The 24,936-nt window shown below is 36.9% G+C and overlaps 6 protein-coding genes across 6 annotated transcripts; 3 read left to right on the top strand and 3 right to left on the bottom strand.

Moving 5' to 3' along the window:
• Positions 1–2,690: 2,690 nt before the first annotated feature.
• On the top strand, positions 2,691–6,117 carry GCK72_014163 (uncharacterized protein; the record flags this gene model as incomplete). The annotated part of the gene is made up of 14 exons (XM_003088873.2): positions 2,691–2,817; positions 2,866–2,996; positions 3,083–3,159; positions 3,641–3,749; positions 3,796–3,828; positions 3,875–3,980; positions 4,104–4,277; positions 4,328–4,470; positions 4,726–4,848; positions 4,950–5,091; positions 5,139–5,375; positions 5,421–5,669; positions 5,719–5,879; positions 5,932–6,117. 14 exons carry the CDS (start codon positions 2,691–2,693, stop codon positions 6,115–6,117), a joined length of 1,998 nt encoding a protein of 665 aa, XP_003088921.2.
• Positions 6,118–6,528: 411 nt separating this feature from the next.
• Positions 6,529–6,880, bottom strand: GCK72_014162 (uncharacterized protein; the record flags this gene model as incomplete). Its single annotated transcript, XM_003107988.1, has 2 exons — positions 6,529–6,718; positions 6,792–6,880. 2 exons carry the CDS (start codon positions 6,878–6,880, stop codon positions 6,529–6,531), a joined length of 279 nt encoding a protein of 92 aa, XP_003108036.1.
• Positions 6,881–10,441: 3,561 nt separating this feature from the next.
• Positions 10,442–12,706, bottom strand: GCK72_014161 (uncharacterized protein; the record flags this gene model as incomplete). The annotated part of the gene is made up of 10 exons (XM_003107876.2): positions 10,442–10,583; positions 10,862–10,974; positions 11,019–11,311; positions 11,357–11,591; positions 11,642–11,721; positions 11,767–11,861; positions 11,909–12,011; positions 12,057–12,213; positions 12,262–12,432; positions 12,512–12,706. The coding sequence occupies 10 exons, from the start codon at positions 12,704–12,706 to the stop codon at positions 10,442–10,444; spliced, it is 1,584 nt and encodes a 527-aa protein (XP_003107924.2).
• A 224-nt stretch (positions 12,707–12,930) lies between these two features.
• Positions 12,931–13,840, top strand: GCK72_014160 (uncharacterized protein; the record flags this gene model as incomplete). Its single annotated transcript, XM_003107779.2, has 5 exons — positions 12,931–13,061; positions 13,113–13,195; positions 13,244–13,431; positions 13,476–13,563; positions 13,692–13,840. 5 exons carry the CDS (start codon positions 12,931–12,933, stop codon positions 13,838–13,840), a joined length of 639 nt encoding a protein of 212 aa, XP_003107827.2.
• Positions 13,841–21,960: 8,120 nt separating this feature from the next.
• GCK72_014159 (uncharacterized protein) lies at positions 21,961–23,414 on the top strand (the record flags this gene model as incomplete). The annotated part of the gene is made up of 7 exons (XM_003107734.2): positions 21,961–22,026; positions 22,070–22,419; positions 22,469–22,625; positions 22,673–22,927; positions 22,972–23,078; positions 23,124–23,251; positions 23,302–23,414. The coding sequence occupies 7 exons, from the start codon at positions 21,961–21,963 to the stop codon at positions 23,412–23,414; spliced, it is 1,176 nt and encodes a 391-aa protein (XP_003107782.2).
• Positions 23,415–23,654: 240 nt separating this feature from the next.
• On the bottom strand, positions 23,655–24,388 carry GCK72_014158 (uncharacterized protein; the record flags this gene model as incomplete). The annotated part of the gene is made up of 5 exons (XM_053730162.1): positions 23,655–23,741; positions 23,792–23,926; positions 23,977–24,072; positions 24,120–24,223; positions 24,307–24,388. The coding sequence occupies 5 exons, from the start codon at positions 24,386–24,388 to the stop codon at positions 23,655–23,657; spliced, it is 504 nt and encodes a 167-aa protein (XP_053584934.1).
• Positions 24,389–24,936: the final 548 nt, after the last annotated feature.

The following is a 24,936-nucleotide window of genomic DNA, read 5'->3' as shown; positions in this document are numbered from 1 at the left end:
ATTGAATAAGATCATCGAAAATAAGGCAAGAATTTAGAAAATTTGCATTTACTTGTTTGAAGACGTAGTTCGAGTTGTTGAGAACTAAATCTATTTCTATAAATCTGAACTTAAATACAAATTCATAACCTATAATTTTTTAAACCTTTACAATTTGTCACAGATGATTCTCTAAAGAGAAAGAAGAAAAAACTGAACACATTTCTCTATAATCTCTTTATAAATACCGCTCCCAATCACCTTATTCCTTTCTAATTATGAAATCCATGGCCTTATTTTCTACGTTCTCTTCCTGTGACTCATCAAATTAACCTTGACAATTGCTCACTGGATCTTGTTGTTTTTATTCTCGGTGCAATGATCGAAGACAAATTGAAAGATGTTTTGAAATTTATATTTTAGAAAAGAAGAGGAAAAGCGTCGAGGTGAGAAGAAAACAATGAATCGAAACGCAAAAAATGAAATTCTCAAAAAAGTTTTTTTATTGGCGAATGAACGATGACCGAGAGAAAGAGATGGGAAAAGTTTATCGCGCCTTGGTTTTTGCTTACCAATATGTATCATCAATTTTGAACTTTGAAAATCATTCGAAATTCTATCTAATTCTTTAATTTTCAGATCTTCTGCTCTATAACAAAAAAGGTATTTTATGATAGTTCAACTACGTCTCTTCTTCAACCATCTCTTTTTTCATTTGATAACTTCTTCTTTTTCTCAGTGTAATAAATAAAATCTGTCAACGTTTGTCCACCAATCACGATTTAAAGGGACAAAACTGTTCTAATTCTTTTCTCTTTTTCGTTGTCGTCGACGTTTTTCCTCCGATTTGTCTTCTCAGTATCATCGAATCAAACCAAGTTAAGTCGCCGGTGCAGATGTTCTTTTTTCAAAAAGGGCATTTCTTTTTCTTAGTTTTTTCTTCTTTTTGGAACAATAAAATTTTGAAATTTGCTGTTTATTTGAAGTTATTTAACAATGCCTTATCAAAACAACCTTAATAAGACTGATTTTGTTTCCCCCATTTAGAATTATAATTTTTTATTCTATTAAGTTTATGAGAATTACTGTGTTTTTCTGACAAGGAAGTAAAATTCTTTTGAACTTCTCCAAAAAAGATTCATTGTCTGATAGAATGAGAAAAATAACTGATTAGAAGACAAAGTCATCGAAGTGAATACTTCCATTTTTCATTTTTCCAGGAAATGAAATACTGAAAATATTAAATGAATACAGTAGTGAGGTGTTATCATCTGGAACCACGAGAATTAAATCTTCTTTTTTGTTTCATTGAACCATTATCATTAGATAAGAAAAAAGAAATCAATACACTCATCTTGACATCTGTGTTCTTCTGAATTATGATTTCTGAATCTTCCAATGCAAAAACCTTGTATTCTGTCAATTGAACATTCGGAGTTGAAATACGTTACAGTCCCGTTCAACTTCCATTCCAATACATGCCTTCACAAAAAACTGCTGAATATCACCTAGTCATTTGGTGTTTGTTTCCCTGTCCCGGATTATCTGATGTCATAAAAGTGATGTTATGTTTCCCGATTAGCCTCATAAAGTTTTCAAATATTTTATTCGACTTCATACCGTATGTACTCAGACCGACATCTGTCTCTAATCTCATTTTCTCTCGTTCCGATTAATTTTTGTACTCAATCTCTGGGTGCAATCACTTCTCATGTCTATATTTTTGCAAAGTCTCTCTCTTCTCATCAACCACTTTACCCTAATTCGTTTCTCTCTTTACCGCTTTTCCCTTCAATGATATCATCGTCATCATGATAGATCTACCCTATCCAACAACCTGTCAATTTATGATTTTTGCTCTCATCGCGTAGAAAAAAGAGAGGTGGACGGTCCGATGTCCTCCAATCAAATAGTTATCGAATCTCTTCGCACTGATAAATGAATCCTTTTCTCATCTTCGATTCTTCGAATGTTTGGTTTTTCCGTCTACGGTCCAAAAAGCCCTTGTTTAGGAGAAGAGAAAGAGGAAATATGGTGAAGGTAGATTATCAGAAATACATATTTAGACAGGATACAATCGGATGATGGTTCTCTTTTTTGATCCATTTTTTGCAGATGTTTCGCATGGACAAACACTTTATTCAAAGGGTATAAATGTACAAAAAAGAATGTTCAAACGAACGACAATGCTTCTTTTCTTCTCCTCTGACACAATGAACTCCTAAAGCGGTTTCTTTTCAGGATTGAATTTTGAGGAATTTTCGAAAAGAAACCATTCAAACTGTTGTCATTTCAATTCCGAATTCCTCTCACTCTTTTAATTTCTCGCCTGAAATTCCGTTGACTGTAATTCTACTATTTTTTGCAAATTCTTTTAAATTGTGGGCGTTCCCATCATCAGTCGATGTTTGTATTTTTCTATATTTTTCCTTTTCATCACTGAAAAAGGAACGTGTTTCTTCGACGACAAGTCAATCATTCCGAAAGCTTCTTCTTTCGTTTTCTTCTTCTTTTTTTCATATTCTCCTCCTCTAATTCTCTCATTTATCCCTCAGTAAATGACTATTTTTGTAGATTTCCGGGATCAGCAGATGCCTGTAGTGGAGTTATGTCCTTCTCAATTTGAACGAGTAAGTTTTTTATCTGAAAAATCTAAAAATATTTACTGTTTATATTCAAAAGTTTATCTATTCTCTCAGGATAATGCTCACATGTACTCCGAACCATCAATTTCTATGCACAATGGATCAATTCAGATGCCACGTTCTCCCACTCAACCACTCAGATCGGCTAGTGCATTCTCCAAAGAAATTCAAAGATTGAAAATGCAAACAGAAGGTTTCAGTTTCAGGCTGAAAACCAGAATTTTCTGACAGTTTGATTCAGATATCAACGAGGAAGCTGAGAGTTGTTCATCCACGTCATCAAAAAGTTCGGTAGCAGAAAACTGCGTTTCATCTGATGAAACCCCGGTTGGATCTGATCGAGAAAAAGAGAATGTTCCTGAGAATATAGTGGTGAATATTTATGACTTTGTATTTGTTTAGAAAGTAAATTATCTTGAGATATCATAACAGTTCAATAATCCTTCAACAGTATTCAGGTCACTAGACTTCAACGAAAATCCGCAGAAGCAGAAGATGCTGTGAGTGGGAAAAGTTCCCCGAAATCACAGAAAAGGTATGATTCATCAATGAGATAGAGAGTACAAAGTGTTCGTAATGCTCATTTATCAGTTACTGTTATCTAATCTCTATTCGATTGGGGGGTCATTTGGGTGCATTCATTCTTTTGATTATGTTAAAAGTACCGAATTATCAGAATTTATGAGATCATTTCTATTTGAAAATGCCGTTTATTATAACACGGTAAGTAATTCAAAAGTTGTTGAAAGTAAGTCTAGACTCCCGAATTGTCAATTTAGATATGTTTTCTATCAATCTAATTGAGGAAAGCCATAAAACACGGCTACAAAATATGAACCTGGGCATGACGTTTCTTGAAAATAATGACAAAACTTTTGTATATTTTACAGATAAACTGTTATTTTGGTCAAGGTCTTCTAGTAGTATTCGACTATTTTAGATATAAATGAATCTTCTGAAGATTCACAGAAATAGAAAAACTGAAATCAGATTTAACAATATTTATCTTTTTCCAGTTGCCGTATAAGAACTGGAAGTATGTCAGAAGACTCGAAGAAACAGATAAAAAGTATCCTTCGACAATCCCCATTTATCTCAAAAGAAGACGTTTCACAATCAAATGAAGTGAGATTTCCTCTTCATTCCACCTTCAATTGTATTTCTTTTTCAGAGCACAATTCACCGCCAATTTCGAAAAAGTCGAGTAAGAAATTGTTCATCAAACTTCTTCATATAATATTTCTCTTTAGGCGTCGTCTCTGACCAAAAGAGATAGTATTAAAAATGACCGCACCGAACCAGGCAATCACGATGCAATTGATAACTACTATGCGAAAAACTACTACACTGTAACAGGTCAGTCACTCTCTGCTACTTGTTTTCTGTCTGTGTAAGAAATCAGAAATGTCACAAAAAGAGAGAGAGAAACGATAGATGGACTATACTACATTAGAAGAATAATTGTCAAATACTATTCAGGAATCTACCAAAAGAACACAAACTTCCCCAGATATTATGTGAATGGATACGCCGAAGGAGATGACAATGAAGAAGACGATGAAGCAGTCAGGAGAAATTATGAAAAACATCAGAAGAGGACGTTATCGATGGCTCAGAGTACTCGGAGTATGCCAATTGTCCCAGTGAACAATAGTAAGACTACTGAGCTCTGAATTCTCGATCACAATCAGTAACGTTTCCAGGATTTCACAAATCCTTCTACTGGTTTGCTCATCATCATAAAAAGATTGGTTTCCGTCACGTCTGTATGCTTCTTCTCGTTCTTTCTTATACTTTATTGGGTGCTGCCCTCTTCTTTTCTATTGAATCACGCCATGAACACGAGGTAAATCTTTTTTAATCTATCTGAACAGTTGTATCTCTTTTATTAAATTTTAATTGTCTTTGACTAACATTTCTGATTTGGAGGCATATCTTTTGAAATTTAGTTTGATCGAACTCTCAAAGAAATCACATGTATTCGATGTATGAACTAGTTTAGCCTATAAAATTTTGCAAAATTCAGATTAAACATTTACGTTTTCATCATCTTTCACCCAATTTCCCTTCTAAATTTATCCCAGTCTCCTCATATTTTCAGACGATGCAACTTCACAAACGAAAACTGGAACGAGTAATCTACGAGATCGCCCAAACCCTTGAACTTGAAATATTGGATCCAATGAAACTAACGAATATCACTCAAATGGAATACTTTATCACGGTAAACAAGCCACTTCCTTCCATTCAATCTCGTGATTTATTCTCTCCCGTTTCCCCTTTTCCCGTCCATTTTTTCCTTTTGATTGATTGAATATCTTGTAGCGCGCTTACGTCAAACTGCTGAATGCAGAAGATTTGTACTCTGGAAGTACTTTTTATAAACATGAAGATCCGAAGAATTTGAAATGGACATATGGATCTGCGTTCTTTTTCTCTATGAATGTGTACACTACTACTGGATACGGTAGGTGTCAATTCTCACGGAAAGAAGAAAACTTTAGAGTAATTCAGGGTCGATTGCTCCAGCATCATCATTGGGAAAAGCTCTTGTTATCCTCTATGGACTCATTTTTGTTCCACTGACAGCAGTTGTAATTCGAGATCTCGGTCAATGGGCACTTCTTTATCTCACTAAAATGTACACAATTCTCATTGATAATTTCCGTCGAGTACGCGGATTCGTTGATAAACTTGATGAGGATGAAATCATTTCTCTTCCAATCAAATTCAGTGTTTCTGTGATGATACGTAAGATATCACATATATGTTATCAGAATGATCATCTCATTACAGTATACCTTCTGTCTGCAACTATGTTTATTTACGAATACGATGAGTTATCGGGACCGCCTGATTCTGGAATCTCATTTTTCCACGCTTTCTACTTCTCATTCATCTCAATGTCAACTATTGGTTTAGGAGATATCATGCCGAATAATGTGACATTTTCTCCATTAATCACTATTATGTTTTTCTTCGGAATGCCAATTCTCAAAGTCGTCAATAGAGTTACATATATTTGTTTGGAGAATGGAGTTTTCGGTGAGATCAAAAGTTAAGAAAAATTAATAATAGACAAAAATATTTACAGGAACAATGACAGTTCTTGAGAATCGACTGGACACGATTTGGAGTAGAGCTACAGTAATACCAACTGGTCAACACACTCCAGAACAACAATCACCACCGCAACCTGCAGATGTTGTGAGTAGGAAAACGAGTATGTTGAGTGAGGGAATGATTCCTGATGAGGTTTGTTTTTGGAAAACAAATTGAAATAGCCTGGAGTTTTGATATTTTTCAGAACGATGGATCGGTTCCAAACGAATATTTGAACAACTTCACAATTCGATCAATCGCTACATTTATGAAAGCGAACGGAGATGTTTACGGAGGAGCATTCGGTCGAGTGAACATTCGACGGGGCGATCTTCGAAACGTTCCTGATAATCAGGCAACAGTGAGATCAACACGAGAAAACAATGTATGACACATATCGCTTATTTTAGTTTTAACCTAGAAAGTACAAATCATTAATTTATTCAATTCTTTCATTGTCCTCCAATCTACCTCTTCTTCATTTTTTAAAGTTTTCAACTCGCTTTTGTGTACAATTTACATATCACTCAACTCATCCCAGTCATGTATTTCCGTCTTTGATTGCTCAATATAAAAATGAATCTTCTCGAAGTTCGAATGAAGCAAAAAACACATTGATTAACACAGTTAACGGTTTATTAGGTTTTGTTGGATGGAGATCTTATTTCGAACAAACAAACATGACATTTTGATGGAAATGATGAAAATGTATTCAATAAATGAAATCAAAGTAATAAATTCTTTCGTCGTTTTCTAACATTGGAGAGAAGAAGATGGGGGGAGAGATCATGTCAATTCGAAGTTACTTTTGATTACGAAAATCGGCGAACAGAGGATCGAATCGTTTGGATGCTTTGCGAGTTACAACGAGTGGAAGACGTGATTCGTCGTTGTATGAAAGCATGCATTGGACTGGGGAGAAGAAACAGTTACGATCGTATCTCTTCTGCTCAACGATGACAGCATCTTGAGATGATGGAGCGTCGTAGCTGCTGAAATATGAAGTATTCAGAAAAAAAACATAGAAGAATCAGAAGCCCAAATGACTGAAACAAGGTAACTCACGCGATGAGTCCGTATCGGTTGCTACGTGGCAATTGAACGAGTGCCGTCGAAGCGACAACGCAAAGCAAGAGAGTCAACGGGATTGACATGATTGTGTGTTACCTGGAAAACGAGAAAGGAATGAATGAAATGTCAAACGAATAGATATGACAAATTGAGTTTGGATCAAGCAGAATGAGCTCAGAGTGGAGCACCGGAGCCTAAAAAGGGGCGGAGCAAAAGCAGTTCTGCGACTGGAGAGAGAAGGAGTTATAAATCAATCAAAATTGGGTGAAAAAATAAAAGGAAAAGGGGAATTTGTCTTTGGTAAAACCGACCAATAAATTAAAGAAAAAAGTAAGAGAAAGATGTGACTCATGACGTGGAAAAGTATATCTTGCTGGAAAAATGAGTGAAGGGATCCATCCTTTTCAGAAAAAAACTATCCAACAAAGGATTGAATCAAGCCATGTTTATGTTATCCATTTGGTTGTTTTAGGAACTTGCTGTTATTTTGAAAAACAGAAAATGTATCTCAATACAAATAGGTCGTCATCGACTCATCTGTTTGATTCTGATCCAGGCGGAAGTGGGTTTCCGAATAGTCAGAAACACCAAATCGACCTGATCTCGATGCACCTGTGAGATTTCCTGACTTCCAGTTTCTCACGTTTTGAATAATAAGTAGGCCTATCTATTGAAATTTCCAACCAACAATGAACAATTTCAATGAAATCTGTGGAAAATTGGTACATGGAACAACAAATTCTTAAAACACTAGAAGAATTGGAATTGGGATGTAAACAATAGTTTGGAATGTCTGATGAATTGTTGTGCTTTAAGAAAAGTCTTTTCATTCATACATCGAACGAGATGCATGATTTTCTTGGAATAGTACTAAATACGGTGGAATGATTTACGACCGACTACAGCGATAAAAAAAACAAATTAGTAGAAAGTGCATGACTCTGGGACATACCAAAAGAATGATTTATGTGTTCAGGTACTGCTGACAGAGAGTTTTGAAGCTAAAAATAGTAGGAAAGAAGGGAGAAACTGATATGAGTTTCAGAGAGGTCTAGTTGTAATCTGACTAAAATTAAGGTGGATGGTATGCAATTTGTACGATAGAAAAATATCAGAACTAGTAACATCCGAACGTAAAACTTCTCGAATCATTCATGAAAACGTGAAGACCAAATACACTCATTCTGATCACTCGTATCTACTTTCTAAATTTGAATACGCTTAAACTTCCTGAAAATCCTCAAAAATCCTCAATGGACATGAGCAACGAGATTAAAGTTTGTAGGGGCGGCATCTAAAAAAGTACATTTTTAAATCCTAGACTAAACAAAAATGACGTCTTTTTTGCTGTGTCGCGAATACACAAAATAGTTTTTCTGTCAATTTTCATGCATGATTTTTCTTCCGTCTTCTTCATGAATTCAGAATCAGAGTTGGTGTTTCTAGTTGTGCTTTATGTTAACTATTAGAACAAAAAAGGAAAAGAAAACGATCAGAATGAAGAACAGAAAGAACGAGATTCGTAAAATTTAAGTGGGGAGAAGAAGAAGAAAAAAGGAATAAATGACGTTGAGATGGACAAAAAAGTAATTGTTGGAACCACTCACTCTACGAATGTTTTCGACTAATATCCATCAAAAAGAGCAAAAGTGAACTGCAGAGAGTGTTTGGAAAATAATAACAAGGGACTAAATTGTGCATAAGAAATGAAGAGAACAGAAAGATTTCAACAAGTAAAAATAATATTTAAAAAGAGGCGGATCTTCTTATAATGTTCCTTTACTTGATCACATTTTTTGTTGTTTCGACGTCAACGGATTAGTGATTTCAGTCTAAAAATGTAGAGTTCATGGAGCTTATGATCCAGATGCAACCCACGGATTTCCACAATTTGGTTCAGAATAATCTTTGAGTTGTATCTGGATTTGTATTCAGCCTATTGTTAGAGTTATCTTATAGAAGGTCTGAAATGAATCAACAACTCATCTTGAAGGTCACTTCAAAGATCTAATCCATAGACGGGTATGATTGAAAAGAAAAGAAAATGATCAAACATGAAGAGTATTAACCGAGTTTCAGTTTTTACCAGTCCGGTTGCTGATCATTGAGAAATAAGAAAGTTTTTAAATATTAGTCTGATTGAATATTTGTCTTTTCTAGAATAATGAATCGTCATTTGCAAAAATAAAAGGTTACGTCTACGTCCTCTAGATACCACTCATTTTCTGACATCTGATATTTCTCGTGCTTCTCGTTTTCAATCAACCGTCGCCTAGGGACGAAATACACTTATCGATAATTCGATTTCTGGGCGAATTTATTACGTTTGATTTATACGCGGAACACGAATTCCTTGTTTTGTGATCGACATGAGTTGTCGAATTGGAAGAAGAAGGTATGGTTTTTTATGATGCAATAGGGGCTTAGTATACTTTCAGAAAATGAAAGACTTTAGTACAAGACATACTTTTCAAGTGATTCGGCTTGATTCAAATAGATTAGATAAGGAAAAAAAACAGTTCCTACTTTGAGATTAGGGATTCTGTGTATCATATTGTTCAAAAACTGAAGTCATGACTGCTTTGAAGACGCACATCAAGATTCAAAATTCGAAGATCTCATCAGAAACTTGAAGTAAACGGGAGTAGATTCTAAAGAATCATTGATACTCAGTTAAACTAAAATTGCGCTCTTTTCTCCTAGAAAATCAGTAAACTGAGTCTTATCCAAAGTATTTTTCTGCAAAATATCTTACAAAAAACAATAAAGAAGAGAAGAATGAACTATTCCTCGTCATTCGCATTTAATGAATTGCGAGTTCATGTGACCTCGTTTCCTCGTAAACATCGAGTAAGGAACCTCATAAAACTCAGCTCAGTTCATTCTCCATAAAATTCTTGTTCCAGCCGTTTTCCTTCCACGTCACGAAAAAATGAAATCAGTTAATGAAAAAAAGAAGGATACTTACTAATAATTGAGACAAGAACCAAAAATAAAAATACTTGAAAACATCGGAATTCGTAAATGTCTTTGCCTTCTTATATAGTCAAACATCTGGTTAAATTGGGTGATTTCTTCCCGGTATTCTCAATGTCCATGTAAATTAAATCAGTTGAGACACACGTCAGATTGAAGTATTTCTCGTAAATCAATCAACAGCTCAGCTTACGAAATCCGTTGAGTTAAATGAACGAAATTGAGAAAATGTAAGTCTGGGAGTTTGAAAACTTTTTGGATCTTAAGAAACAGAAACCTTTCGCTGTTCTCTGAGGAACTTACAACTTTCAAGTCAGTGATTCTGGAATCAATGGTTTTCGAATCTAGATACTTCATTCTGACTGCTCTATAATGATTTCATGATTGTATTGTCGAAATAAAAAAAGTGATACCCGGTGTTTGCGGACTTAGTGGAAAAATTATTAAAATTAGCACTAAGTCCGCAAACACCGGGTATCACTTTTTTTTATTTTGACAATAAGAAATGAACGATTTTTTAAACTTTTATTTTTAAACTTCAACAAATCAAACAACAAAGAGGGGTCTAACCTACATACTCTAGATTTAAAACAAAAATGAAAAACGACTTCTAGAAACCCGTTGAACAAAACAAACTAAAATGAATAATCGATGAGAAACTACAGTATCTAAAGCTTGCATGGCTCTGTAATCGGGTCCATTTTTACGATTCGTCGCATATCGAACTTTCGAAGATTCACATTTATATAGGCACCATCGAAGATTCGTTCAGCATAGGCACGTGCTGCGGCCATTGAGTGCATCACTCCTCTGAAAAAAAATGAATTGAAGACACCAAATTTTCAAAATGGTTTTGAAATCCGACTATAATCTTCAGACTCTGGTCAAATTCCTAATATGTATATAAAATTGAAAGATCTTTCGACTAGGTCACACAAATTGATCTAGATCTGATTCAATTCTAAAGAAATTAGGTATCCCAAACTTTGTGAGAATTGAATAATTCTTAGTAATTGAACTTCAATCTCGTCATTTTCCACCTTCAACGCAACAAACGAAATTTAATTAGCTCTCTGTTCAGCTCGTACCTTTCTCCAAATCCACACATCATATGTAAATTCGTATAGAGTGGATGTTCACCGATAACTGGGGCATCATCAAAAGTGTTGATATCTTGATAGCCACTCCATGCACTTTTTACCTGCAATAAATGACAATATATCAGAATTACTAACAAAGAAATACTTTTGCTGTCTGAAATCCAGGTACACGATCCACGAGAACTGGCCATATCTTTTGATAGAAATCATCGTAATCCACTTCCAAATTATCATGATTACGTTTAGAATCTTCTTCTTTTGACGGCGTTCTTCCCACTAAAAATGTTTGTCCGGAATCAGATTGTCGACAGAAAACTCCGGTTGAAGGATCAACAATGAATGGCAGATCAGCTGGAACGTCCGGAGCAAATACAACAAAAACGTCTCGTTTCCGGGGTTGAATAGGAACAGGAACTGCCAGCAGACCAGTTCCTTTGCCTAGAATCAATTTTTGTAATACGTGAATGATGTATTAATACATACCGATTCCGGCTAATTTCGCCACTTGTCCAGCCCATGGTCCGGCGGCATTCACAATCAAATGAGCGCGAATCGGTCGAGCAGATGCATCGTTCATTTGTGGACGGACCAAAACTCCTGAAATGCGTTGAGCTCTCAACTTGTTCTCATCTGCAGTGGCATCATCTCCAAAAGCATGAACTTCAGAACTTGCACGATTACGTTCAAACTGGAATCCTTCTACTTCTCCTTTTACATACTGAAAGCACATATATTTTCAAATATCGAAATTCCTATAAATGGATGTACCTGTACTCCCAAGGTGATATTTTTCTCTCGAATAGCCGACAGAAGTTGCCACGTGTCAATAGTTCCTTCATTCTCCACACCTTGAAATTATGAACTGTTGGGTGCACAACAAAAACAAAAGCTACCTAAACTTGCTAATAGTATGTCATCTACATTCATGTATGGATATCTCTCTGATAACTCGTCTCTCGATAAGAGTTGTACTTTAGCTCCACGCTCGCTGAAACAAATGAAATATTTTAAATTTAGCTTTGATTTATTGCTTACATCTGGGTTTTCCACGCAGCTCGCATTGTCTCTACTTCTTCTTCTGCTTTGGCAAAACGCAAATATCCAGTTGGAAAGAAATTAATGTCTGGCTGTTCTGAATCTGAAATAACTACGATTCTCAAAACAATCATAACCCTATTTTTACCAAGAATTCTCAAATGCTCTCCAGCATGTCTCAAAAACTCGGTTGTGAACAGACTCATATCGACAAACTCCGGAATGGAAAACTGTTGAGTAATTCCACCCGTGGAGAGCATTGTGCTGCTTTTGGTGAAGACGTCATTGTTCTCAACAACAACTACCTGGAATATTGAGCTTTGTTATATTTTGATTCTAAAAATGAATACTACCTTAAAATCTTCATCTCGAAATCTCTCTTTCAGCCAAAACGCTGTAGAAGATCCTGTAAGACCACCACCGATGATGATAATTTCCGCTCGATATGGGAAAACTTCATTATCAAGAGTTCCATGTTTCATATGAGCGATAGGATGTCTACGTTTGAATGCATCTTTCCTCGCCTGAAAGTGGAGAAAGCTATAAAAATGTTCGATTATTGAAATCAATACATTTTTTATTATTATTCGTGACTCAGAATACCTCTTGAAATCTTCTCTTCCACCTTCGAAAGTCATATGTCAGTCCATGCCAAACTCTCTTCATCACGTCTTCTCCCGGCTCGAAATGCCTTTCATTTTCAAAACGTTGCCAACTCACTGGAGCAGTTGTGTGTATCAGACGACAGGAGCTTAGAACAGGGCGTATACTTTGAGAAAGTAGAACTATACTTCTCATACTGATTTTTCTACTTTCTACAGTTTGAGTGAGCCCTGCAACTTTTAGAATTACAAGAAACTCCTAATGCCACAACGACACTCCGAAATTTCTCCCGCGCGTTGTTTATCGTAAATCTACACTCAGTTTTTTCAAATCATAATTTTTTCCACTTGCTTTTTTCGTCGGATTAGTTTGATATTTTCCTCACAGGTTTTTTCTATTTTAACAATTTTCAGCCAATCATGAGTGAAATTGTCGAGCGTATGAAAAAGAAGAGTGTGGTTAAACCTATCGTATATGGAAATACAGCTGTTCCACTAGTTCATAAACGTGAAAATGATCAGCATACTCATCAATGGACCGTGTTCCTCAAGTAAGCATATTTTTCAATCGAAATTTGTCCAGTTGAACTGTCTTTTTTCAGGCCCTATTTGGCAGAAGACCCAACGAAATGGATCCGAAAAGTGCAGTTCAGACTGCACGAAAGTTACGCTAACCAAACAAGAAGTTTGTTGACCAGATCATGATTTTTGTTTTATTTATGTTTTATTTCAGTTATTGAAACCCCGCCATACGAAGTGACAGAAACCGGGTGGGGAGAGTTCGAAATTCAGATTCGCATATATTTTGTCGACAACAACGAGAAACCAATTTCAACTTTCCACTATCTTCGACTTTTTCAACCAACGATTGAACTTCCATCAGGAAATCAGATCGTTTGTACGGAGTTTTACGATGAAATTGTAAGGGACTAGATATGTACCTGAATTTCATTTACGCGCTTTAGATCTTCCAAGAGCCAACAGTTCCCATGTACAAAGCCCTGCAAGCAGGCGAAGGAAAACGACCAGACAAGCAAGCTTTTTTCAATGACAGTAAGTTTTTAACACTTGTACAAAGTATAAATTTTACTATTTCACATAATTCGGTGTCTTGTCTACATTTCTCATCGTGCTCATTATTGTAATTACGACTGAATTTTTCAAAACATAAAACCTTTCAGTTGAACAAATCAAAAATCGTACTCGCGAACTTGGTGAAGTAGCTCAAAAGGAAATTGCTGCTGAAATAGAAGACCTCCGCGAATCACTGAAAGATGCTCACAAATTAATTCTCAAATACAACGCAGAAGTCAACGGGGAGCAAGATTAATCACTGGATCTCATGTTTTACTTTCGATACTACACAATTTCACATATTGGATAACCATGAAAATATCGCTATAAATTTGAATTTTATCATGCATTCATTAATTCAAGCTCATAAATAAACACCAAACACGTTCTTATCTTGTATTAAACTGTGTTTTTTATTTTTCCTTGTTTTATTAGAATCTCGAAAAGAATAAGTTTGATGCTGGCGTATATCTGACTTTTTAGTTCTATTATAACGTGGTTGGTTCCCCTATTATGTATCACTCTGTTTTCAATTGCTGTGACGAAATGCAATGTTCAGGTGTTCCTGTTTGTTATGATAATAAGTCTTAGGTTCTAGTCCACTGTAACAGAATGCGTTCATTAGTTATCCCTTTTTTCAATTTTTGAAGATTATGGGCCTATTCTTGGCAAGCAAAAAAGGTTTTTCGCTGCTTTTTTTTCGATTCACGGAACCAGAAAATCAGCGAAAAACTCTTGGTTTTTCGCTGATTTTTAAACGTTTTTCGCTGGTGTTTTTACCGTTCGCTTCGAGACCTGCGGTGTCGAAAAAGGCATGTGCCAGCGAAAAATAGTTTTTCGCTGATTTCCTTTTCTCGTGAATTGGAAAGAAGCAGCGAAAAACTATTTTTCGCTGGCACATGCCTTTTTCGACACCGCAGGTCTCGAAGCGAACGGTAAAAACACCAGCCAAAAACTAAGAGTTTTTCGCTGATTTTCTGGTTCCGTGAATCGAAAAAAAAGCAGCGAAAAACGTTTTTTGCTTGCCAAGAATAGGCCCATTAGGGTTTGGCATACTTGCCATTTGACGGGCCGGCCCGGGCCGATGAAAAGTTTTGCCGGCTCGGCCCGGGTGGAAAATTTTTGCCAAAAAATAATTTTCAAGTGCTTTTTTATCACTAAATTTACTGTAGAACTAATAAAAATCATCAATTCAGTCGAATTTTTGCAGAAAATGCCCCAAAAACCACTTTTTCAAAAATTACTGCTGAAAAAAAACATGTTTTTCAAAAAAAGTCGCTTCACCCGGCCCGACCGGGTTGACCTGGCCGGGCCGGTGAAATGAGGTGAAAAAAGGCCCGTGACAAGTATGGGGTTTGGGTTTCTATACGCATTAGAAAAAAGAGAACTCAAATCTTGAGGTTATTTGTGTACACAACGTCTTTTTTGTTCTCACTAAGTTGACCTAATAATCATCGAAAGATTCGAATGATTTGCAATCAGTTCTTTTGGTTGGTTTTCCTTCTTTATTAATAGTTACCATTTACATGTACTACCGTAATCCTTCTGACGCGGAATACTGAAATTCTCGAAATTTCAAGAAATTTCAAAGTTATCAATCGGTTCCCCGTATTCTTCTAGTTCCTCTTTTCTCTCCTTCTTCCGTATTTTCATTTATTGATCGACGTGTCAGTGTGACGTCATAGAGTGTTCCTATTTTGTAGAGACGCAGATATTCTCTGCACAAATTTTCGCCCAAAACAGCATAGAAGTTGAAGAGACTTAGTAATTTTAGATTCTTTGCACGACGAGAAGGAGAGAGACATAGAGTGCGCGACTTGTGCCCGTGGGTAAAGAAATGGATAAACAGTATATGAAATGAAGAGAGTTCAGGCGATAGAGCATTGCGATTCGAGAGATGCAGACAAAACGCGCGAGTTTTTGTCGCAGCGACGAGTCGCGACTTTTCCCAATTTGAAAATTTCCAGGTTTTCTTTAATCTCCTTATCTGCACTATACCCATCATACTCTCATAGCTCCATTGCTTTACTTTCGTTTTCATTTCCATCTACCGTAATACTTTCGAACATTTGAGAAGTTCCACTTCTGTTCTAATGGTTAAGCTTATCCGACCGTGGAAATGGATGCACTGGTTTCGACACAATGACTTTTTTAAAGAGTGGCCCCAAAATATTGCATGTAAGGTCTCGTCACGAAGTCAATATAGCAGATATGTAGTTTGAAGGTTCAAATAGGTTTTCCGGTTTTTCTCAATTTGATAATCCGAGTACATTGTTATTTTCTTCTTCTTGATATTGCTTTCCTTTTTTTGATATACTGAAATAAGAACTGACCTATACGTATTACTGTACTGAATTTATGCATTCAGAAATCATAGTTTCAGAACAATAACCAATTCTATCCAACTTCATGTCTCATTTGAAACATGTGAAATATTGTTCACACATGATATCTTTCTTTTTAATCTAACCGAAGATATGATCCGCATCAGTTGTCTTTACACTCGTATTCTCTACTCTTATTGAATATGCTTCTAATCGAGAATCTCAATTGATCAGAAAACACTGTATGAAGATTAGGATTTACAAAGTTCAAATGTTTGGTTGTTAGATAAAATTATAAATAAGTCAAAAGAACAAATAAAATTGTATATTTAAATATGAGAATCCTGGTAAACAGTTACTCATCGGGTCCTCCACATTCCTCCCTTTTCTCCTACGTAGAAAACTTGAGAAACTGGTGATATTTAGATTTTGAAGCCCATTCGTCTCAATGTTGTGTGAAGAACTGTAGAGAATTCCGAGCTTCTCTCGGAATGTTATTATGTTCATAGGAACTTTATAAACCAATCAGCCATCTCCGTACTCGGTAGTAGTTCTGGCTAATCTGAACTGATCGTTTAGTATCTCGACCATAGCTGGAATTCTGACTGAGCAGCAGACATATCAAAGATACCTATGCACTAAATCATCATCATTAGTTCGACTGAGTGATTTCGTTTCATTATTCATGTTGAGAATATCTTCAAATTATCAGTTCCAGATACTTCTGTGATTCTATGTCACGTATCACTTATGTTTCAAATGCTCTCATTTGGATTCTCTAGAGCAGTGATGTTCAGTTTTCTCGTTTTTAGGTGGTATTCGCTTTTGGAACTCGGGGAAATAGAACTGTTACAAAATAGAACTGTGAGAAAATGGAACTGTCTAATATAGAACTGCTACAATTTGGAACTGGGTAAAATGGAACTCATTAAAATGGAACTGCTACAAAATGGAACTGAACAAAATGGAACTGCTACAAAATGGAACTGCTACAAAATGGAACTCTACCACTGGTTTTGAAAATGCTTATTGGGCTTATCAAATATAATTTTAATCAGTTTTTTGTTGATTATTAAATAGACAAAGACAATCTCTTCATGATGTAAGTGTTTTTAAACCTTAAAAGTCGACTTTTCCCCACAAAAATTGGTTCTAATTCTTCTAAAAAGACATGAATGCAAACGCGCTCTATTCGAACAAGAGTTCCATTTTGTAGCAGTTCCATTTTACCCAGTTCCATTTCATCGAGTTCCATTTTGCCGAGTTCCAAATTGTAGCAGTTCTATATTAGACAGTTCCATTTTCTCACAGTTCTATTTTGTAACAGTTCTATTTCCCCGAGTTCCAAAAGCGAGTACCACCCGTTTGTATGGCCGAGGTTACTGTAGCATTGATCACAGTCCGGTTAGAGTTCTGAGCTCTCGCAGAGCTGACATAGCTACTTTGAGGCGCTGATCACGATTCCTCAGGTCTCCTGGTAGGAGAATTCAAGGTGATGAAGATGATGATGACAAAGCCACCCGTCGCCACGCACGCCACGCTCACAAAACACTCAATCATGCGCTCACGGAACGCTCACACGCTCACGACATACACACATTATTTTGCCTCACACACCGCGCCGCCGCCATCCGCACCGCCCGGGTGGGCCATGTTCAGACTCTTCGGTTGTAGGTTTTCGAGTTTCTGCTTAGCTCCGCCCACTTTCCACTTCCGACTTTTCTGTATATTAGTGGTAATCGGAGACACGATTTCAGATACTTGTGATTTGAGATGCCTCGACTTAGTTGAAGTTTCCAAATTAAGAATCCAGGTTTCGCAGTTCTTCTACTGATACAGTTCTTATACATAATACTCTATCGAATAATATCATATCTGAATGCGTTATTGACTGTCCTTAAATTTTCGGAAATTTTCAAATTGGACGTGGCACCCATTTTTCGGCGACTGAAGCATGCCTCTGACGACGCTCCCGACGCGGAATACCAGGACGGACTGGTTAGAGAGTACTGCCTATGAAGAGAGTCAGACAATCAAGACGAGTGCTCACCCTTCTCCTCAGCGTCGGCGGCGGCGACCAGCGGCCGAGGAAGGGGAGGAGAGAGGACGGCCGATTTGGCTGCGTACCACGTTTGATACTCAGTCACCCCTTCCACAGCTGGTTGTCTCGCGCGTTCAAATCTGGCTTGCCGCGCGCGCTTTTTCATAGACCTGTTTTCTGTAATCTCCCGCATTGCCTATAACCTCCCTGAATCTTTGGTTACGTGATCTCTAATTCAAGCTCTTTTGATTTTCAAATTCTGTGCTTTCAGGATGGTTAACGCGGACGAGACTGTTCTCGCCACGGCCACCAATACGACGTCGATTTCGTCAGAACCCATGGAGCCGAAGAGTAGTGACGAGTCTACAGATTCCGAAGCTGACAAGATTGAGGTGAAATTCCGAAATACACAGTGTTCTTCAAAAATATCCATTTATAGATTATGAAAGCAGGGCAGCGCGACGTTTTTGCTGAATCAACCATCAGTTCTGAGGTCAACGGGAACGAAGAGAACGGTCATTCCGAGACTGCTGTCGAAACTGCTGTCGAGAGTTCTGAGAGTAGTGTCACAGAGATTACTACTGTAGAAACCACTACTGCAGAGACTACAACATTAGAAACTACAACCGTGACGGAGGAAGCTCAAATTGGGGAAAATGGAAATTCAGCAACCACGTCAGAGCCTTTAGTAGAAAAAGAAACGACAGAAGAAGAAATTCAAGATGTGGTCATGGAAACAGCTGCGAATGAAGAGAATGGAACGGAGTTAGTGGAAGTCACTGAAAGCACCAAGATTGCTGAAAACGGTACAAAACCCGAAGAAAATCAGGAAACTGGTTAGTGGAATTGATTTCAAATATTACTTTTTTGTTTCTTCACTGTGAATATAAATATAGTTTTTTGCAGATGTTGTAGTGGTGTTAGATGACGATGAACCCGTTCCGGAACTCATCAGTGCTGATCCCGAGACAGCTACTACAAATGGAGTGGAAGCTTCAAAAGAAGAAAAAGAACAGCCTGGAAAAGGAGTGAAACGACCCGTGGAATTGATTCAGCTTGATGATGACGATGACGACGTTCAAGAAGTTGCTGCACCTGCTCCTGCAAAGAAACCAAAAGTCGAAGAAGATCAAAAAGAAGTAAAACCCGATTTAAAAGTCGCGGATGACAACGAGAAAGCACAGATGCGGTTGTTGGACAAATTGCAAGAATACGTGAAAGAGCAGAAAGATCAAACTTCTAGCAAGGGTAGAAAAGTTCTTGACACGTTACTTGGAGCTATCAATGCTCAAGTACAAAAGGAACCCCTCTCAGTAAGAAAGCTGATTCTCGACAAAGTTCTTGTCCTTCCGAACACTATATCATTCCCACCAAGTCAAGTATGTGATCTTCTTATTGAACACGATCCCGAGATGCCAATCGCGAAAGTAATCAATCGTATGTTCGGAGATGAAAAACCAAAACTTAGTGACTCGGAAAAGCGAGAGCGTGCATTATTGAAACAACACAATCCTGTGCCAAACATGACAAAGTTGCTGGTTGACATTGGCCAAGATCTCGTGCAAGAAGCCACCTATTGTGACATCGTTCATGCGAAGAATTTACCAGAGACACCAAAGAATCTCGAGACATACAAACAAGTTGCTGCTCAATTGAAACCAGTATGGGAGACTTTAAAAAGAAAGAACGAACCGTACAAGTTGAAAATGTCCCGATGTGGAATTTGTGGATTCCAAACCGAGTCGAAGCTTGTCATGGCAACTCACAAGCAAACATTACATTACAATGGATCGAAGTTTCAGTGTACTCATTGCAAGGAGACAGATACTAATGAGCAAAGAATGAAAGAACATTACTTGTAAGTTTCAATCTATTCTGGTTTGGAAACGTTTTGAACCAAGTCATAATTCTTCAACCAAAACGCTTCTTATATTTATCTTTTCTTTGTTGAAACTGATTTTATTCCATTTCAGCGAAGCTCATCTTATTATTGCCAAATCAGAAGAAAAAGAATCAAAGTATCCATGTGCAATCTGTGAAGAGGACTTCAACTTCAAGGGAGTGCGTGAACAACATTATAAGCAATGCAAGAAAGATTACATTCGAATTCGTAATATAATGATGCCAAAACAAGAAGATCATCTTTATCTCAACCGATGGCTCTGGGAGAGACCCCAAATGGATCCTACTATTTTGCATCAGCAGCAACAGGCTGCTCTTCAACAAGCCCAGCAGAAGAAGCACCAGCAACAACTTCTTAGCCAGCAACAGGCAGCTCAAGCAGCCGCAGCTCAACTTTTACGGAAGCAACAGCTGCAACAACAACAACAGCAACAACAAGCAAGACTTCGCGAGCAACAACAACAGGCCCAACTACGGCAAATGGCTCAGTTACTGCAGTCACAGGTTGCTGCACAACAGCAACAGCAAAATCGTGGTGCAGCAAATTTGAACATGAACATGAACCAAAATCTCATTCAAGGTAAACAATTAATTTTTAATTTGATGTTCAATTATTTCTTATTCCAGCGATGCAAGCACATATGCGTCGGAGTGGGCAGCCTAGCACACAAGCTATGAGTCAAATGCTCTCAAAACAAATGGCTGCTCTCAAGAATCAGCAAGGTGCTGCCCAATTACAAGCCATGTTAGCTGCTAACCTCAAGAGTCAGGCTCAAAAAACGCCGACAGCTCCAAAAGTTCCAAAAGCTTTACCAACCGTACCAACACTCCCTGCTAGCTTGTCACTAGCTGGATCATCTTCAGGAGCCACTTTTGTTTGTGAGATTTGCGACACCACGGTGCAAGAGAAGGAAAAATATTTGAACCATCTTCAGGTAATATATTTCAAGTTAATCATTATTTTTGGATAGAAGTTATGTTTTTTTTCGCTATCAGTTATATATCCTAGACAATTACCGTCAAGAGAGTTTAAAAAATTTTTACAGAGCCTTCATAAACAAATGGTTGGGAAGACGCTACAAGACATGTCACAAGGTGCTCCACTCGCATGTTCTCGGTGTCGTGATCGTTTCTGGACTTATGAAGGTCTTGAAAGACATCTTGTTATGTCTCATGGACTTGTTACCGCTGATCTACTTCATAAAGCTCAAAAGAAGGAAGATGGAGGACGGTGTAAGACTTGTGGAAAGCAATACGCATTCAATATGCTTCAACATCTCGTTGCCGATCATCAAGTCAAGCTCTGTTCTGCTGAAATTATGTATTCATGTGATGTGTGCGCTTTCAAGTGCTCCAGTTATCAAACACTTGAATCTCACCTCACAGCTACTCATCCGAAAGGAGAAAAGAAGACGACACCAACGAAGAAAGAAGAGTGTATCACGTTGGATGATTAGGAAAAAAATGTGTTAATTTATTCACAATAGAGTATATTGGAAATGTATATCCCGTCGATCTCCATTATTTTTTAAGTCGAAACATAACTTTTATGCCTCCTTTTTTTATTCACATCTCTAAGCGGGTCCTAAACCGAAATCAATCAGTACTTCACCCCTTCATACCGTTTTCGTACTTTATCTGGTTACTTCTCCCTTTCTCTCTCTCTTCCTACCATTGCTAATAACTTCTTCTCATTTGTTTTTTTTTGAGTTCTAACACTTTCAATCAATTTTGTAATGTAAAATTGAAACCTAATGGGAATCTATTTTAAACCTCCTGCTCGCTATCAGCATATTTGCTACCCGTCTTTTCCGAATTGTGTTCTTCTTTCCTCTCATACATTCGTTGATCATGGTTCCTTACAATTGTGGTGTGTAGAAATACAATTTTGATGAACAATTACATTGTGATTTTAACAGTTAAAATGAAACGATTTCATTTGAATGGTGTAAAAGTATTTTCCTAAAAACGAAAAATGATGACGATACTTAAAAATGGAACTTGTACAATAACGGCACATCTATCGGCCTTACAGTCAAAAGTTGTCTAACATTTTATCTGAACTGCGCGAATGTACACTTCCATTGAAAGATTTTATTTCAGAAAGGAATGTCTGTAACTGTCGAATTGTGTGCTGCTGTTGTTACGGGTTTCGAAAAGGTTGCTGCCAAAGAGGTGAGATTAGATTATGAGTCTCAAAATTTCTGGAAGTTTTTAGATAACAGAAAAGCTTCCGGTTATTAGTTGTGAATGGAACCGTGGAAACGCAAGGTTTTCTCTTGACCTGAAAAAAGTTCCCGATACATTAAAACTTCGATCTGTCGATAATCTCTATGTGGTTTTTTATGAGAATTCGATTGAAGGATTGACGACGATGAACAGAGAAGAAGCATTGAAAACTATTCAAAAACAAATTTCGTTTTGTAACTGGAAATTGGCGATCGATGCATATCAATTGGCACGTGACAAAGAAATTAATGGAGGGAGTGAACGAATTGTAGAGCAAATGAGACAGTTCATGGAACAAAAAGTGAATTGTCAAGTGACTGAACAGTCACCGAAATTTAGGTGAAAGCCCACAACTCAGGAATAGATTTAATAATCGTCTTACTTGTAGAGTGACTTGCAGAAGATGCGGTGAAAAAGAGATTCATAAATTCAGTTCGATGGATGCTGCATCCAAATTCGGGGCTGAAATAAATAATGCTTTCGGATGGAAATGCAGTGTCAAACAATTTGATATTGAAGTTGTTCTGAGAATCGAAAAAGATAATGTTTGTGATAATGTGCTAACCAGGAGGATCATATCCTTTATTTCCAGATCACAGTTATGATGGCTTTGAATGAGGAATCACTTTTCAAGCGCAATATCTGTTCATATGGACCGACTACAATGCGATCCACTATCTGCTTCTGTATGCTCCATTTAGCTGATATCAAACCAGGAGATATCGTCATCGATTCAATGTGTGGTGGGGGATCCATCCCAATTGAAGGGGCTAATGCATGGAAACATGCTCACTTTTTGGGAGGAGATAATCATGAAATGGCTATGGAAAGATGCAAACAGAATTGGGTTCTCTTATATAAGTGGATTTTTGGATCAATTTTATATTTCAGTCTGCCAACTCTTGTTCCGCTCGTTCAAACTGTGACTTCTTCACTTGGGATGCCACGAAACTTCCACTTCGTGACAATTCAGTTGACGCTTTAGTCACTGATCTACCGTAATATCCAACTATTACTATGGGAATTTCTTTTTTATTCTTCAGGTTCGGAAAGAAGATTGGTTCGAGAATGGACAATCGATTACTGTATCCAATGCTTCTTGAAGAGTGGAAAAGAGTGATTCGAAAAGGTGGACGATTGGTTGTGATGAGTCATGATAAGAGGAGTTTGGGTACGGTAGAATATACTCAGTGGATTGCAAATAATTTTTGTTGTTTTCAGAGAATTCACTTCTAAAAGATCGTTCTTCTTGGCACATCAAAGCATCTCATACAGTTAATATGGGTGGATTGTTGTGTCTCTGTCTCTGTCTGATCAATACGAAAAGTATCTGATTTTTTTTGTTGATGTATCACTCTTTTTGTTATTTCAGGAGTACATTTTGTCTTTTTCTGAAAATATTATTGTTTTTGAAGTTCTCAATTTTTGAAGACAGTAAATCATTTATTTCATTGGCTTTTTGACAGAAAAGGCACACAATTACAAATTGAACATGATTTTTGAAATTAGGTACCGGTTGAAATGGTGAAATCGACAAGAAATTGCTCAAAAAGAGCTCTTTTGATTGAAAATGGCTATACTCGATGGATGAAATGCAATGACTTTTTGTGATTGTTATTTGCTTTTTCAATCGTTGGCAATTGAGCGAAATGGAATATTACCTGGAAGTTTTCAGTTTTGAATATCAGAATTACTGTATAAAATATCTCACTTCACTAGCATTAACTGCCTTCAACACGTCACTGTTGCAACGAACAGATTTCGCTTTCGGAGGAATTGGTTGAAAGAAAATAGAACTTTGAGTTGGCACGCATACGGCACGAGTTATTCGATCACATTCTGATTTCTGAAAATAGGAAAATAAGAAAAATTATTTGTTTTCTCCTGTTTGATAACCTCAATATCAGAACAATGTTGAATGAGATAAGACTTTCCAGAGGCTAAACAAGGAGATGACTCCACTATTTCATAGAATGCATTCAATTCTGCTAACTGAAAAATATAATTTCTTTATGGGCTATTGTTTGAATTTAACAGACCTGTTTCTTATTATGTTTCCATCTTCGAAATCTATAGACACAGAATATTGTAGTTATTAATATTCCAACTAGAATTACTGGAAGTAGGGCAATAAGAGAATAATCTGAAAGTATTCAATTAGTTTAAAGTATTCAAATAATCATTAAAATAAAATTTTCTCTGCGTTTCTCTCTCTTTCAGATATACCTGAAACCACATGAAGCCGCCCATCGTTGACAACGAAATCGCGATGCGATGTTTGAAATTTTCGAACGTCGAAGAAATCCATGAGAGTTAAACGACGACTTGTCGAATTTGAAGAAGGTGAAAAGGGAGATGATAGGATGGAAAGCGATGAAACTGTGGGCTCATCGCCTTCTTCCTGTTGGCCACCGACTTTCTAGAGAAATAAAAAATGATGAGAAACGAATGGAAAGTTGGGGAAGACAAGGGGGTTAAATACTGTAGGTGGGGAAGTGAAATACGTTTACTGTTATGTGAAAAAGTGTGAAGTACGATTAGTCCTGCAGTATTCCATGTACTGTATATAATCTAATAAAGTTTTGAATTTTAGCTTCTATGAATTGGTACTTTCTTATGTTCTTGGATTCTCTGATACTTCTATTCTGAATACAAGTTGCAGATTCTTATCCGAGATTAGTCGGATTGATTCACTCAAATAATAATTTATCTTCACGAGTCCCGCTTTTCAGTTATTCGTTATTATTCATCATGATCGATTGCCTATTCACAATTGATTCCTGTATATTTTTCTATTTCAGAATTACAAACCTCCTTCTTCAATTTTCTAACGAAATTTCTAATCATATTCAGAAA

This window comes from Caenorhabditis remanei, chromosome IV (genome assembly GCF_010183535.1).
Source record: "Caenorhabditis remanei strain PX506 chromosome IV, whole genome shotgun sequence".
In the NCBI taxonomy this organism is placed as follows: Eukaryota; Metazoa; Nematoda; class Chromadorea; order Rhabditida; family Rhabditidae; genus Caenorhabditis; species Caenorhabditis remanei.
The sequence above is the reverse complement of the archived record's forward strand: the minus strand, read 5'-3'. Positions and strand labels throughout refer to the sequence as shown.